The sequence below is a fragment of the Fulmarus glacialis genome, unplaced genomic scaffold (genome assembly GCF_000690835.1).
Source record: "Fulmarus glacialis isolate BGI_N327 unplaced genomic scaffold, ASM69083v1 scaffold29603, whole genome shotgun sequence".
In the NCBI taxonomy this organism is placed as follows: Eukaryota; Metazoa; Chordata; class Aves; order Procellariiformes; family Procellariidae; genus Fulmarus; species Fulmarus glacialis.
In genome coordinates, this window is record NW_009204077.1 from 1 (window position 1) to 15,076 (window position 15,076).

The 15,076-nt window shown below is 56.5% G+C and overlaps 1 protein-coding gene across 1 annotated transcript; it reads right to left on the reverse strand.

Annotated features, from left to right (window-relative positions):
- Positions 1–4,417: 4,417 nt before the first annotated feature.
- LOC104074669 (vasoactive intestinal polypeptide receptor 1-like) lies at positions 4,418–13,046 on the reverse strand (the record flags this gene model as incomplete). Its single annotated transcript, XM_009574860.1, has 12 exons — positions 4,418–4,553; positions 4,799–4,840; positions 5,160–5,289; positions 5,529–5,620; positions 5,729–5,795; positions 6,072–6,132; positions 6,826–6,979; positions 7,613–7,745; positions 8,446–8,543; positions 8,819–8,928; positions 9,878–9,985; positions 12,923–13,046. Coding segments are annotated over 12 exons (1,212 nt in total), but the record flags the coding sequence as incomplete, so codon positions are not given.
- Between the last annotated feature and the right edge of the window lie 2,030 nt (positions 13,047–15,076).

The window sequence follows — 15,076 nt, forward strand, 5'->3', positions numbered from 1 at the left end:
GTCTGTCATTTCTGCTTCGTTCCCCCCATGCCCACCCTCTGCCGCTGCCTAATTTTGCACCGGCACCGTGTTTCTTTGCATGCCATGACCATCTGATGGCCGGGACGGGGCCACCGTGCTGGGACCCAGCCATGCTGGGTCACCCCGCTTCAACACCGGCACACCTCACCCTGTGTCCTTTGCCGCACACCCTGCCCGGGGGGACCCCCCTGGGTCTGAGCCAGACCAGGGTAGCACGGGATGGTGCAAAAGGGAGGCTTGCTGTCTGGTTGTCTCCCCTCTTGTCCTTCCTGATGGGGCCTTTGGGTGCTCTTTGCATGCCCAGGTAGTTGCACAGATGTGTAGGGTGCACAGAGAGCACCCGGGATTGGGAGGAGAGCGCAGAGGGGTGCCCAGCTTGCAGGGCTCACCCCTTTCGGGGTGCACAGGGCTGCGCTGGGGGTGGACCAACCACCCCAGCATCCAGCCTGGTCAGAGGGGACTCATCATCTCTCCAACACAGCTGGCTCTGTGCAACTCTTCTGCTGCTCGTCTGGTCCCAAAATACCCTGTAGCAACTTTTCCATGCTGGCATGGGCCTTACTGGAGCTGAAGCACCTGCCCTCCCCAGCCTGGCGTCCCTCGCTGGCGCGTTCCCGTGGCAATTCGCCTTTCCCTGCCTCCAGCCCCTCACCCATGGGGCTCTTTGTGCTCGCCAGCATCCCATGCAATCAATAAAAACAGGGCCAAGACTGAAAACCTGAGCAGCCAGCGGGATGGGAAGTGAAGTTCCTTGGCTCGATTCTGCTTTTCGCTCAATAATTTTCCTTTTCTGTTCAAGACTGTGTAAATACAGCGGCCCAGGAGACCTGGTTTAGCTCTCGGGGGAGAGGCTGTGCAGCGTGGGACAGAGGATTAGCTCCACGTGGGAGATGCCAAAGGTGTGCTTTGGGAAGCATAACTTTGATTTCTTCAATTAAAAATTGACCCCAGGGCTCTTTTTGCTGACTTGGAGCCCAGGCCGGGCTCAGAGCGGCTAAAGCCAAGGGAAGGAGGGAGTGAAGAGCCCCATGTTGGCTCCCAGGGGATTGCTACAACCAGGACAGAGAGTGCCTGGAGCCCTTTGGGAGCTCAACAGCAAAGCAACAGCCTGTACCCGCAGGCAAAGGGCATCCCTCGTGCGTCCAGCGGTTGGTGGTTTCAGCTGGTGAGGAGGGCAGGGAGAGGGATGTCCTCCCGCTGTGGCTGTGGGGACTTTCCACTTGCTCCGTTGGCCACAGCAGGAAATTCAGGGGATGCTCAGTGGGTCCCATCAGCTGCCCCAAACCCAGCCTTGTCACCACCAGGAAGGCTCTGCAAGCTGCACCCGTCTTTTTTTGTTTTGCATATAGCCTGGAGCAAACCTGGGGTAAGGCATGCAAGGGTGGAAACCCCAGGATAGGGCTCCTGCCCTTCTGGAAGCTGGGGACACCCTGGGGTGCCCAGCCGGGCACTGGGCAGGCACGAGGGCACAGCTCTGCCTGCAAAACCAGCTAAATCCCAACCGGAATGGGAGCGTGGGGTACCCAGGGGTACTCGCAACACTAATTTGGGTGCAAAACCTGAGCCCTTGGGGTGACAGGGTGGGATGAGGGCAATGCCTGACACAGCCTGAGGACCCTGGGGTGTTTAAGGTGCACCTTCCCCTGAAGCTGCCGGTGCTGGGTGCATCCATGGGGGCTCTGTGGGGCCAAGCTCTGGCTGATCTCTGCGCAGGCAGGAGCTGGGCAGAGTCAGAGCTGCCCGCGCTGGGCAGGGTAGAAACGAGCTGCGCCAGCGAGCCGGGGCACGGGGAAGGGATATTCGCAGGGTGAACCCCCTGAGCCGCAGAGCCGGGCACATCCTCGAGCGGGGATGAAGGAGCGGGTGTGGGCACTGGCATCGGGGGCACCCTCGGCACCCAAGCCGGGTGGCCTGGCAGCCCCCCGAGGAGCAGGGGATGCAGGCAGGGAAAGAAGCAACAGGCAAAGGCACAGCTCTCCCAGCCCTGAGCCTTATTCCCATCCCCATCGCTGATTAACCCTCACCTGGCCAAAGCTGCAGAAAGGGGGGGTCCCAGCTCTTGGGGGAGCCTTGGGACACGTGTGGGGTTGGATGCACGCTCCCCCAAAGTGGCGTGGCTCCTTACCTTACTCCCTGGGTGCTCTCAGGGCTCCGGGCAGAGTCATTGGGTGCTGACACCCAGGGCCAGCAGCTGGCAGCCCCCGGGACCTGCCAGCGTCCCTCCACGCTGGCTGAGCCTGTGTCCAGGGTGGTCTGTGCAGGGACACTGTGCGCTCCAGGGCTGACACCCTGGATCCGATGTCAGTGCCCGCGGCAACGTTGCGGGGCCGCAGTGCCACCCACCGGCTCCAGGCAAAACACCCCCCCTTCTCCTGGACACCCCTCTGCCCCAGGGGAGGACAAGGGACCCCCAGGGCAGGGTGGGTGATGGGGATGCCAGGTTACTGTGGGGAGGTGGGGAGGAGATCTGGCCCTGCTCTGCCTGGGCTCAGCTACCCGAAAGACGCGGCTGTGGGGCACAGTCCATGCTAGAGGTAGAGCTAACCCTTTTGCAAACCTTTCCTGCAGACTGAAAGCAATGCAAAGTCCCCGTGGCGGTGGCACATCAGCTCTCCTGCACCCATGGTGGGCTCCTGGCTTTGCAGGCTCCGCCATGCACCGGGGACACCACAGGGTCAATGCCCAGCAAACCCCCGTGGGTCATTTGGGGTGCAGGTTTAGCACCCAGAAAAGCCCATTTGCAGCTGAAAATACATGCAAAACCCCGTGCTTTTCAAAGCTTTATGGCAACTGTGACATTCCCACCGAGCATCCCCAGCCCCGGTCCAATCTGCTGCTGCTGTCTGCTTCACATCCCTGCTGAAACAGCATCTTCCTCGCTAATGATGGAGAGAGATGTTTATTCACCTGTGGTCTCTTCGTGGCTGCAGGCAGGCATTTATTTGACAGCTGCCGTGCTCCTCTGGAGGTTTTCTGGCTGGCGACGCAGGATGTTGCTGGCCCAGGGGGTTGTTTAACAGAACATCTTCCATCTCACCTCAAATCAAGTCTGGGGCTCTGTTTCCCTCTCAGTGCCTCTTTGTGAGACCAGATGGGATCTCTGGAGATCCTGCAGTCTGGAAAAGAGCCAACAAGTGGGTTTTATTTAAGGAAGGACACGTGGCTACATGGAGAAATTACAACCCAGAGAGTGTGAGAAGCTCTGCCGAGATTGGGTGCCTTGGGTCTCGGGAACACAATGCAGCTGGGAGAGGCCAGGAGGTTGGGGGAGAGGGCATTCAAGGCCTTTCTTGGTCCTGGAGACACGGTTTGCTCAGCCCAGGGAGGGTGAAGGACGCTCGTGGGGGCGAAGGGGGCCGGGCTGTGGCGTGGTGGTGGCAGCTCCAACCTGGAGGGGACCTGGCACCCCAGCACCTCTGGGACAGTCCGTGATGCACCCACCTTGCGCTTTTCCTCACCTTCCTCCTCCAGCTCCTCTCCATGGCCATGCCCAGAGCCTGGCTGCTTCACCAGGCAGAGAAAAAGCAGATATTTCTACTCCGGGGAATATTTTCAGGTGTTACAGACATTGGCAGGGTTTCCACCCTCTAGCAAGCTTGGTACCAAGTTATCTGGGTTTGTAGAGCAAAGCAAGCCTCTGAAAAGCAATACTGGATTTCAGAACACGATTTTATTGGCAAAAACCTCACTAGTCCCAGGCAAACGAGTCCCCAGTAAAGACAGGTGAGCCCCACTGCTTGCAAACCATCCCATCCCTCCAGTGCAAAGCCCCTGGGAGAGCTGCAGAGCCCCTCCGAGCTGGCATGGCAAGGGTGATGGACCGTCATCCCTGTCACCGAGAGCAGCTGAAGCAACAGGCATGGGAGAAAGGGAAACATTTTGGAAATTGGGGGAGGATCTGAGTCATGAGACCATCGGGGGTCTCACATAGAGAGCTGTGGGTTTTTGTCTGTCTCTGTATTTGCTTCTCCCACTCCCAGAATGGCTCCTGGGGGCCATGTCTAGGCATCTTCCCATAATTTTGTAAACCAAGGAAGGAGGGGAAAATAACCAGCAGTAAATCCCTTCAGCGCTGGGGCTGCTTCAGTTTTCATTCCAGCGCCAAACGAAAAATGCCAGATGTCCTTTGTGAAATGATATTTGTGTTTCCTACCCAGTCCCGGGGCAGAAAAGGTGGAGAAGTTCTCTTCCCTTTGCCTAAAACACCGACCAAACTGTGAAGAGAGCTTTGGGCAGGTGAGACACCGTCACAGGGATCCACGAGAGCCACCAGCACCCGAGCAGGCAGAGCCTTTCCCAACGGCTGTTCACACTACCTCTGAGGAGGCCAGACCCAGAACCTACAAAATCCTTTTTATTGTGTTTCTGGGACTGTAGCCGTGGAGCTGCACCACCACCACCATCCTCGAAGAGGTATTTCCCCCCAGACGCCATCCTTGTCATGCTGTGAAGTCTTGGGTCACCAGGTTGAAGACGTTGCTCTCCATGGATGACTGCCACTTGCCCCAGTTCCTCTTGATCTCAGCCTGGACCTGAACCGACACCACGGACCGGTGCTGGCACCCATGGGAACCCAGCAGGAGCTGCACCCGGGGCTCGACAAGTGTTTTGGGGTGCAAGAAGGTGGGGACCCCCACGCATGTCTGCATGCCCACGTGTGCACGCATGCATGGTTGTGTGCATGCAGTGCTCATTGGGGTGCACCCTTGGGGGGTGTCTGCATGACCACGTGTGTGGCTGCGGTGCCCAGGGGATCGGTGTTGAGGGGGACACTCACCTCCCCATTCAGGAAGCAGTACAGCAGAGCCACCAGGAACCCCTGGAAAGGAGAGAAAGAGCAAATTTCACCCAAGGAAAGGGGCTGGACCCCCTCTGGTGTTCATCTGCTGCCTGCACGTAGCACCCTCCCACACCTCTTATCCCACCCCACAGGCGGTAGGTGTATGGGATCAGTGCAAGTTCACAAGACCACAGCCCTTGTGCTTTGTCCCTGGTGTTTGAGGGGTGTCTGGGATATCGTCCTCTCCCAAAAGAGTGCAAAGCCCCAGCAGCACATCCCAGGGTCTCCTGGTGTGATCTTACGATGGGGCAGGATGGGTACATGGGGATTTTGCCTACCCATCTCCTCCAGTCTGTACCTGGTAGGAGCCGAGGACCAGCTCAAAGTACAGCCGGGCGTCCACACCGATGTGCTCGGGGAAAAGTGCGAACACCACGTAGTGCACCCCGAAGAGAGGGATGAGGAGCAGCGTGGACTTCGTCAGCCTCCTGTGGAGAGTGGTGGCATGAGGGGGGCCTGGGTGCAGGCAATGGTCCTGCTGCTCTGCGAGACAATCCCTTCCCAAGAGCTTGATCTTAACCCAAAATAGGTTTTCCATGAAAGGCAGGTCTTGGAGGCTCCAAGGATGGTCCTCCTCTGTGCTCCACTAGGGAAGGGTCCCTGCTGCCCTGGGTCCCCTGAGAAACTGGGGTGAGGGGAGCTCCCCCTTGCCCGAGCTAGCCCTTACATGTACTGCTGCTTGTAGTTTTTGCTGATGTCCGGGGACCGGATCTTCTGAGCTAACATCCTGGTGACATTGAGGAAGATGAGGAAGTTCACCTGCCACAGGAAACCATGTCTCAGGCTCTGCACAGACCCCTGGTTGGGTCCCCCTGTCCATATGGGACCCCCGGCGCTGGGGCCGGGATGCTCAGGGGACATACTCACAAATATGGCCAGGAGGATGGGAGCCTTGATCACCCACCAGTAGAGACTGGTGTAGTCATCCCAGCACCTATGGGAGAGGAGAAATGGCTCTGCCACCCACTTGCACCCTTTTAGCCCAGGTCTCATCCCACCCCAGCCCCCTGCCCCATTTGCACAGCACCTCTTGCAACGGGGCCCTGCCGTAGCATGGGCCCCACCAGAAAACAGAAATAGCTTTAAAATAAAGTGCTGTCCCACTTCTCCCCTCCCGAGCCTCCCGTGCAAGAGGTTCATCCCCCACGACTTGCGTGGGAGACATGTGGCTGAGCTGGCCTGGAGGAAGAAGAGGGGTGGCTGCTCTTACCCATGGTTGTCGTACTGCAGCCTGGTGACCACCCAGACACAGACTGTCAGCATGGGGACACCTGCAAGGACAGGACCCAGGCAGGGATGCGGAGTCACTCCAGGGCTCTGGGGAGCCCCTGTATCTTCCCTCCATCCCTTGTCCCCAAAAACACGTGTCTAGGTCAGGTCTGGGGGCCCGGGAGGTGGTAGGAAGGTGACAGCCTTTTCCCCTTCTCCAGGTTTTAAAAGGAGATGGTGCCCACTGATGGTGATGTGTCCGTCTGTGTGTCACCTCCTGGCCACCCTCCTGCCCCTCTGCGTGCTCTTACATCTAACCTGGGCACCCGGGACAGGCGTTTCCAGCCCCAGATGGATGTGGGAAGAAGGAAGGACCTGTCTCTATCCCATCCTGACCACGTTCACAATGGGTTGGCAACAGATGCTGCTGCCAAAGCTCTTTGGTCGGCGTTAACAAGCATTTTCCGCTTTGAGTGATTCTGCACACATGCCTCGAGGGCAAGGATCAGGCCATGCTGCTCGACCAGCTCCAGGGGCTGGCAGGAGCTGGTGGGTGCCCCACCGAGCACGAGGCCATGCAGAGAGATGCTGGGGTGGGGGAACACGCCAACAGCAGCCATGGGGAGCATCGTGCCTGTGGACCTCTGGCCAGGTGGGTCTCAGAGCAGGCAATCCCCGAAAGCGGTGCCTACCCCTGGCCTGTGTCAATGGGACCTTGCTGGAGGGGTTGATGTGCCTCGGGGCCCCACACTCACCCCAGCCGATGAGGATGTACCACCAGATGTACCTCTTGTCGGAGGTGAAGGTGAGCAGCAGCAGGGTCTGCAGGTACATTCCCTCCACCAGCAGCCAGTAGAAGTTGGCCAGGACCGAGTACTGGAAGAAGGCGATGGCTGCTTTGCAGTTCACCTGTGAGGATGAGGAGGGGGAAGGCTCAGGAGTGCTGCCTGGCATCAGACCCTGTCCTGGGGGCACAGAGGATGGTCAGCCTCCCCATCCATCCACTCCAGGAGACCTGTGATGGCCTTTCAGTGCAGCCCCAGGGATGCCGCACTGGTCCCGCACGTCACCTGCGGCATTTTCTACTCTGCGTGCGCAACATGGGCAGATGACCTCAGGTTGTTATTGTAGGACCTTTAGAAACCTGTGTCTGTGGTGTCCACAGTGTTATATCTGGGCTGTACGCAGGGGTTTCTGTTTCTGTTGCCAACCCCAAATCTGTGCATCCAGCAGCGCAACGTCTGTTTGCATGTACATGGTGCTGCTGGGGTCGTGCAGAGCTTTAGCCCCGCTGGGAGACTCTGCCTGAGACCAGGGAGAGCTTTGAGGGCGGAACATGTTCTCTGCAGACAGGGCCCATGCAGAGATGCTGTCATGAATATCCTGAAGTCCACCCAAGCCAGCCTTTCCTCCCCAGGTTCACAGCCGCTCTCTCTCTCCTCTTTGCAGTGCTAAATCCACCGCAAATCCTCCTAGAGCCCTCCAGATCAGCCCACGGTGCCTTCTCCTGCACCGTGCTCGGGCTGGGACTCAGCGCCTTACCGTTGACATCGTGCAGTGGTCGATGGACTCGTCCGAGAAGAGGACGGCATCCTTGATGAACACAGCGGCCCCGCGCAGTATGAAGGAGGTGAAGAAGTGGATGTGGATAGAGTTCCTGGTGCAATGCAGCTTCCTACGGGAGGAAGAGATGTGCTGTGCCCAGGGAAGAGCAGAGAGAGCAGACGGCAGAGAAGCTTCTCCTTCGGGAGCCACTTCCCTGGCTGGACCCCAGCCCAGGGGACCATGTGTTGACAGTGGTCAAGCACAAAGCCCTGGAGAAGGTTTTCCTGCTCTGAAATCAGGGAAGACAGGGTTGTGTGCTCAAGGCTGCTGCCCCGGGACAAGGTCTGCTGGGGAACATCCTCCAGCCACCTCCGGAGGGCATAATTCTGCAGCGCAGCGAGGTCTGCAAAAACAAAGCTTGAAAGGGCAACCTGAGGGTTTAAAGTCTGTGTGTCAGCAGGAAAAGGACAATGCTGCAGTTTGTCTTATGCCTCCCTGGTTATTCGTGTTGGCAGGGATGGAGCCTGGCTGCTCTGGGAGGGGAGAGACTGAGAGCAGCCATCCCCTGCTGATGATTTACCCTGCTTTCCTCCAGCTGCAGCCCACCCAGCAGCCAGCGCCGAGCCCTACCTGAAGCAGGAGAAGATACCGATGGCCAAGAAGAGGGCTGCCAGGGATGTGGAATAGCCGCATCCCTGGTTATTCGTGTTGGCAGGGATGGAGCCTGGCTGCTCTGGGAGGGGAGAGACTGAGAGCAGCCATCCCCTGCTGATGATTTACCCTGCTTTCCTCCAGCTGCAGCCCACCCAGCAGCCAGCGCCGAGCCCTACCTGAAGCAGGAGAAGATACCGATGGCCAAGAAGAGGGCTGCCAGGGATGTGGAATAGCCGCAGGTGTAAAGCACCTTCATGGTGACAAAATAGCTTTTCTGGAAGGGAAAACACCAGCGGATTGAGGCAGTGTGGGCTGGGAGGTGCTGGTCTGCGATGGGCAGGGAGGTGGCAGGGTGATGTCCCAGCCCTTGCCCAGGCTGGGCTTGTGCCCAGCCAACCTCAGATCCCTCCAGCCAGCCCAGCAGCAAGGATGAGGCCAACAAGCTCTCCCCGAAAGCATCTTCATGTTTCATTGCCCAACGGCATGGGTCAACGTGGGGTAGGGTGATGCTAGGGAGGGTGTCCCACGGACCCCAGGGGACCCACTTGCCTTGGCCTCGGTGTCGTTATTGCTGCCAACAGCCTCCAGCTCGCAGGCGTTGTAGTAGGGAGGGCTGGGGAAGCTCCATCCCAACTCGGTGCAGTTCCTCTGGATCAGTGCTGCAAGGGACAAGAAGGGACCTCACGAGAGCCACGGGCATCGCCTCTGCATCAGCACCCCCAAAATGTCCAGCTTGGGGGTGGCACCTTGCTCTCCGGGACGGAGCCTAAATCCCAGCATCGGCATCCCGGCTGTGACAGCAGCATGGTGCCCAAATGGCCTGGCTGCCCCATCCCTCCCGTCCAGACCACATCTCTGCCCTCCCGTGCTGTGCCTGGAGGTGCCAGGGCATCTTAGGGCAGGATGTGAAAGCAAGCATGAATCCCCACGGTGGGAGGGAATTAAGGCTAAAAAGTGGAGTTTTCATCCTGTGCGGGCTTCATCAAGCCTCTCCTGAGCTGTTTCTGCCCTAAAGTAAGCATTTACCAACCCTCCATCGCCTTTTCAATTACGTCCAGCCGAGGAAGCGCTCAGATGCCGCGGGGGCCACTCGGGTGCTCTCCTTCACACTCCACTGCCTCCAAGATGGATCGGAGGCAGCGGCTTCCCCGGCAGTGGCACCCGCCCCGGGAGAGCACCCGGCCTTGAAATAATCATGATCTTACACTGCGTTTTTAATCTGTGTGGCTTGGAGCGGTACCGAGCAGGTCAGGAGCATTATGCTGGTGTGTGGATGGGGAAAGGAGGGCACCGAGCAGCTAGGGGACTGTCCTGGTGTCACCCAGTTGGGGGATGAGGTCCCCAAGTACTCTACCCACAGGGGATGCTTGGTACTGGATGATGGAAGGGTTTGGGGACTTTCCTGGCGTGGCAGCACCCTGCATCTCTGCTTTTGCTCGTCCCCTGCTTGGATTGCAATATATGCCAAGTTTTTGGACGGGGCAGGAGCTGTGGGACCAGAGGGGAAGGGCTGGGGTGGCACAAGGATCCCAGGCAGGCAGGGGTGGGTGCAGCTCAGCCCTCGGTCCCAGGGGATGAGCGGTCCGGGCTGGATTCAGAGCACTGCACCTTTGGACTTCTTGAAGACATGGAGGATGTTGGGGCAGGCGACCGCTCGGGACTGGCCGACGGGCACGGCTGACCAGCAGCTCACTCCATCCCACTCGGTCAGGCAGCCTGGGGAGGGACGGGAAGGTTAGTGCCACCGGGAAGGGACATACAGCCCCCTGGTCCCCAGGCACAGCGACGGCTGCGCAGCTGTAACGAGAGAGCAGAGAGCGGCCAGCCGTCACCCGATCTACAGGGCCATGCCGTATCCCCTCAGGAATTAGGAGCATCCTGGCTCCAGTTCTGGGAACAACCTCCCCCGGCGCTGAGCTCTCCTTTTAGCCCCGCGGCGAGATGGGACCTGGTATTTCCTGGGGCTACATCAGACCCAGAGCTCCTGCGGGGAGACCCCGGGGGACGAGGGTGCGGGAAAGGCTGGGACTTTCCTGGTGGCATCTAAAATAATGCCGGTTTATCCTGGATTTCTGCACCCAGCAGCCGCGGTGGCTCAGCTCGGGACGTCTCTCCAGCCCAAAGGAGGAGGACAGGAGAAAGCACCGCAAGACTTGCTGGAGAGCAATTAGCTTAAACATGTTTTGCTTCTCTCTCTAGCACTAAGTTCGTCTTTAAATGACTCTCCTTGGAAACAAGCATGGCCGAGCAGACGTGGGGCCGTGAAGAATTAGTGCTGCAGCACACTGGGATGAGACACAGACAGCACACTTCGAGGACAGCTCTCCTTCTTGCACATGTACATTATTAACCTTGTAGATATACATTATTAACCTGGAGCCACATCTATTCCCAGCCAGGGAATGTGGACTCAGACAAGTCTAATTAGTTTTCTCTGATTTCAGCAAAGCGGTCTGTAGGTATCTGGCCAGGCTTGGAGGGATTTGCAGGGCTGTCGTTACAACGCCAAGGTATGTCTTAATTTTTGCTCTGGAGGACAGGTGAACTGAGCACAGCTATTGGAACCGGTGCTGAGAGCGGTTGCTTCATTTCTTGGGGTCGGAGCAAAATATCTGTATGGCAGAGCCGACCTGCTGTATAAATGCATCTTGATGTATGGACAAGTTCTTCCAGCACGGTGAGTGCTGTGGGACCACCTGGCCGGGGAGCCAGAGGAGCAGCCCATGACACAGGGATTGAGCTGGGATTCATGCAGCTCTGCAGTGCAATCCCAGGGAATAAAGTCGTCCCTCTATTCAGATGGGGAGAAAAGGTTTAAGTCCCCTTTCCCACTCTGTTTCCCTTTCCTGGGCTGCTGCGGCACCTAAAAAACCCACATGTCTTAGAGCTGTGCAAAATTGGAACAACTCTCCCATGGAGAAGAGGTGATGGAGGCAACTTCTGGGGGGACAGGGCAAAAAAACATGAGCAAAGGAAGTGGCAATGTGTCTCATTGCCCACCTCGCAGGCAGGAGCTGTGCCTTCAGTGTCCCCGCACTGTTAGTCCGCAGGGGCCACCACGTCCTCTCACTGTCCCCTGTCCCCGGGGCTCCCAGCCGGTGTAGCCTGGCAGCCCGAGGTGTTTGGTTTGGATTGACCCAAAGCAACCTGCTTTATTCCAGTTTTCCCAGCGGAGGGCTGAAACATCCCTGAGATCCACGTTATCCTCGTGACGTTTTCCTTGACGTGGCCAAAAAGAGAATTTTTTCCACAAAAATGCAGTTTGATGGGAAGTTTCCTGCTCAGCATTTCTACTGGTTAATTATACACAGACCTGCCAGGGCTGCCTCCCTATTTCTTGCTGCTCTAAATGATATCTGGAGACCTCCAAAAGAGATCAGTTGAGTCTCACCAGCAGGTTATTTCTTCCCACCTATTTCAGAGCAGTAAATGCTGTGAGCACCGGAGCAGACTTTGAAGCGAAAGCACTGCAAACACGATCTCTAACCAGTTTTAGGGCCCCACAGCGGGTTCCCCAGCAGGACGCTGAAGCCTGAGGTGCCTGTTCTGTTCCTTCATGCTATATTGCCCCCATGCCCAGGGCATCCGAGCCTTTCCCCCCCCCAACGTCACTTTGTGCCACGCTCTCCGCAGGACCCTCCCCATGCTGGCACAAGCAAGCAAGGGGGAAGGGATAAATTCAGTTCAGGTGGGCAGCGGAGGCAGCAGTCAAGCAGGAAACCTGGGATTAAATACTGATTTTAATTATGCATTCATGCTTCTTGGTTATTTTCCTACAGTGAGATTCCTTCCCCTTGGCTGGCACGATCTGGGCTGCAAAATGGACCTTTTCCAATCAACTTGGCTTTTCTCTGCTAAGCTGGACGATACGTTTTATCTCTGCACAGTTACTTAAGCAATAGGCACCTTAACATGCATTTATTGAGCTGCTTCATTTTTACATTTGTATTAGATGAAACCCATTGAATGACGCATTTCTTATTCACTAGGTGATAATTTTTACCCAGAATTTGAGCCAAGCTGCTTTTGGATGGCAATTGAAATGCAATTAAAGAAAATGTACAAAAGCAGCACTTTAAAACTGTTTTTTCAATTAGTTAATTGGTTTAAAAGTCCCGGATATGTAAAAATTAAGTTGCTCAAAGCATGTTTAGCATTAAAACTAACTGAATTAGGAAGGCAAGAAAGGATGAAGTGGCGACATGCACCGTGCGACACTCGTCCTGATGGCCAGGACTCTGCATTGCCCGTGCCCGCAGCCCTGCCTGGCTGCGGAGCATCGGTGCAGGGAGGACGGGAGTGGGGCAGGAGGCTCTGCCTGGGGCATGGACCACGCCGTCGTTGCCGTATGCCATAAATCTGGGGGGACTCAGCCCCTGCGGTTGTCTGCATCCCTCAGCCCACCAGTACCCCCTGGCTGCAATCTCAGCTCCCCCCCTCCCTGCAGCAGCATTTTTTGGGGCTCTCCAGGGATGCTCCTTAGCCTTTGCCTCGGCATTGCCCTCCATTTTCCTGAAAATGCCTGTTTTTCTGCATCCATGTGCACTCTGCAACCCCCCTACCATGGATCACCCTCCAAAGACCCCCTTAGCAAATCCTCCCCCTCCTCCCGAGGGAGATTAGCCCCGTGCACGGCGGGCGGCTCACACTCACCTTGCTGCCCGGGGAGTCCGGGGAGGGCTGGCGTTTGGCTTTCACTCCTGATAATCTCCAGACATTCAGCTTCTTGCTCTTGGAAATAGAGGACGATGGAGCAGTCGGGATGTGTCGCTCGCACCTTGGAAGGGGGGAAAGGGCAGACAGTAGGATGCTGGGCATTAAAAGACCTGAGCAGGCAGGGTACCAGCCAATATTCACTATTTCTGCTGCAGCCAGCCCCAGGAGAGCCTATCTACATAACCGTGCTTTTGGACCCTGACATTTCCTTAGCTTTCTACTGTTTGCCTTGTAAACACCATAAAGAACCACTGCAATTATTTCTAATTCCCTCCGAAAGCGTGTGATGCTTAAGGGCACTGCTCTGCCAAGACACAAGCGCCATGCAGAGGTGCTGAGCTTAAAGATGGAAGGGCCGACCCCATCAGTAGGGCAAAGGCGAGCACGTTCAAAGCCTGAGCAAGAAAACCATGTAATTAGAGATTTAAAAAAACACACCTATTCGGGCATGTCTAATCCTTCCCTCACCGGCTGGGTTTTGCTCACGTGGGTTTTGCTCACATTCAGGCTGGTGTATTTTAATTGGAGGCATCGGCAACGGCCGTTGGAATTCACCCTTCTCCTGTTCCTCAGCTTTTTGGGGAGATGCTGCAAAACAGGCACGCTGACCTCCTTGAAGCTTTTGGGTTTGCTAGCAGAAGTGCTGAAACACCAAGGAGTACGTTCCGATCCTGCAGCTCCCAAAAATGCAAGGGATGTGGTGGCTCAGCACCCTGGGATAGGGCTGCCCGGGAATTCCCGGCTTTGCCCCCTTGGCTTCCAGCTGGAGAGCCGGGAGATTGAGGCTGAACGGAAAGCAGGCCATGAATTTTGCATGCCCATTCCCAAGCATCCATGCCCATTCCCAAGCATCCATGCCCAAGGGGGGATGCGGTGGGGGCTGCAGCATCCAGATACAGGACATGTCTGGGGCAGGGTTTTTGGGCCAAGATATGGGATTGGGTTGCTGATGGTTTTAGGTGTGTGGACAGAGATATAAAAGCTGGAGAAACAGAGGAATGAGGGTGGGCAAGTGGACCCAAGGACTGGAGGGAAGTGTGGGGCGATAAAGCATCGCTTGGCTGAGTCCTGTCCTTCCCTGCTCTGTCCTGGCCACCATGCAGCCACTCCTCTGGGGTTCCTTCACCTCCCCCAGGAGATTTCGTTTTCTTTTCCTCCTGAACACAAGATTTACAAGGAAATTCCCAGTCTGCAAAATGCATTTTGGTGATGGCTTCTGTGCACAGCACCGACAAAGCACACTGCTTCATCGTAGTAATGAAGGACCTGGACCGGGCAGAGGTGCCACAGCCCCTTTTAGCTGCAAAGCTGCTGGTTTTTATTATTTATGGCAATGCAGCCTGGCTGCTGGAGCATCGGAGCAGGCAAAGTGCAGTGCTCCCTTCAGAGCTTGCCTCAGGGCAGGCAACTCCTTGCCCTGCCTCAGTTTCCCCATCTGGGAAGGGGCCCAATGCATCGCTCTCCTTATAAAGCCCTCAAAGCCTACGCTGCTCCCCTCGCCCTGCTTGCTTTCCCTGCTCTTTCCCCTTTCCCTCTCTTCTTGACTTCCTCTTTTTTCCCCCTTTTTTTCTTTTCCTTCCTTCCTTTCTTCCTTCCTTTCTTTCTTTCTTTCTTTCTTTCTTTCTTTCTTTCTTTTGTTTTCTTTCTTTTTTCCTTCTTTCTTTCTTTTTTCTTTCTTTCTCTTTCTTCCTTCCTTCCTTCCTTCCCTTCCCTTCCCTTCCCTTCCCTTCCCTTCCCTTCCCTTCCCTTCCCTTCCCTTTTTTTCCCTTTTCATTTTCCATTTTTTCCCTTTCTTTTTCCTTTCCTTTTTTCCCTTCCTTTCCCCGCCTTCCCTTTCTTTTAGTTTTCTTTTCCTTTCCATTATCCAAAGCCTCCATATTAGCTAAAGAATTTGTGGAGCGAAGCAGCGCCGGGAGAAATCCCAAAGGCTTTGCAGAGAAATGCTGAGCCGAAACCCTCTCCTGCCAGAGCCCTCCGCCCTGCCGAAGCAATTTGACAAGTTCAGGAGGGGTTTCCCGGCGCGGCTGCCACACTCACTGCGCATTGCTCCGGCAGCACAACCGCCCCGTGTCCCCCCATTTCAGTGGGGGC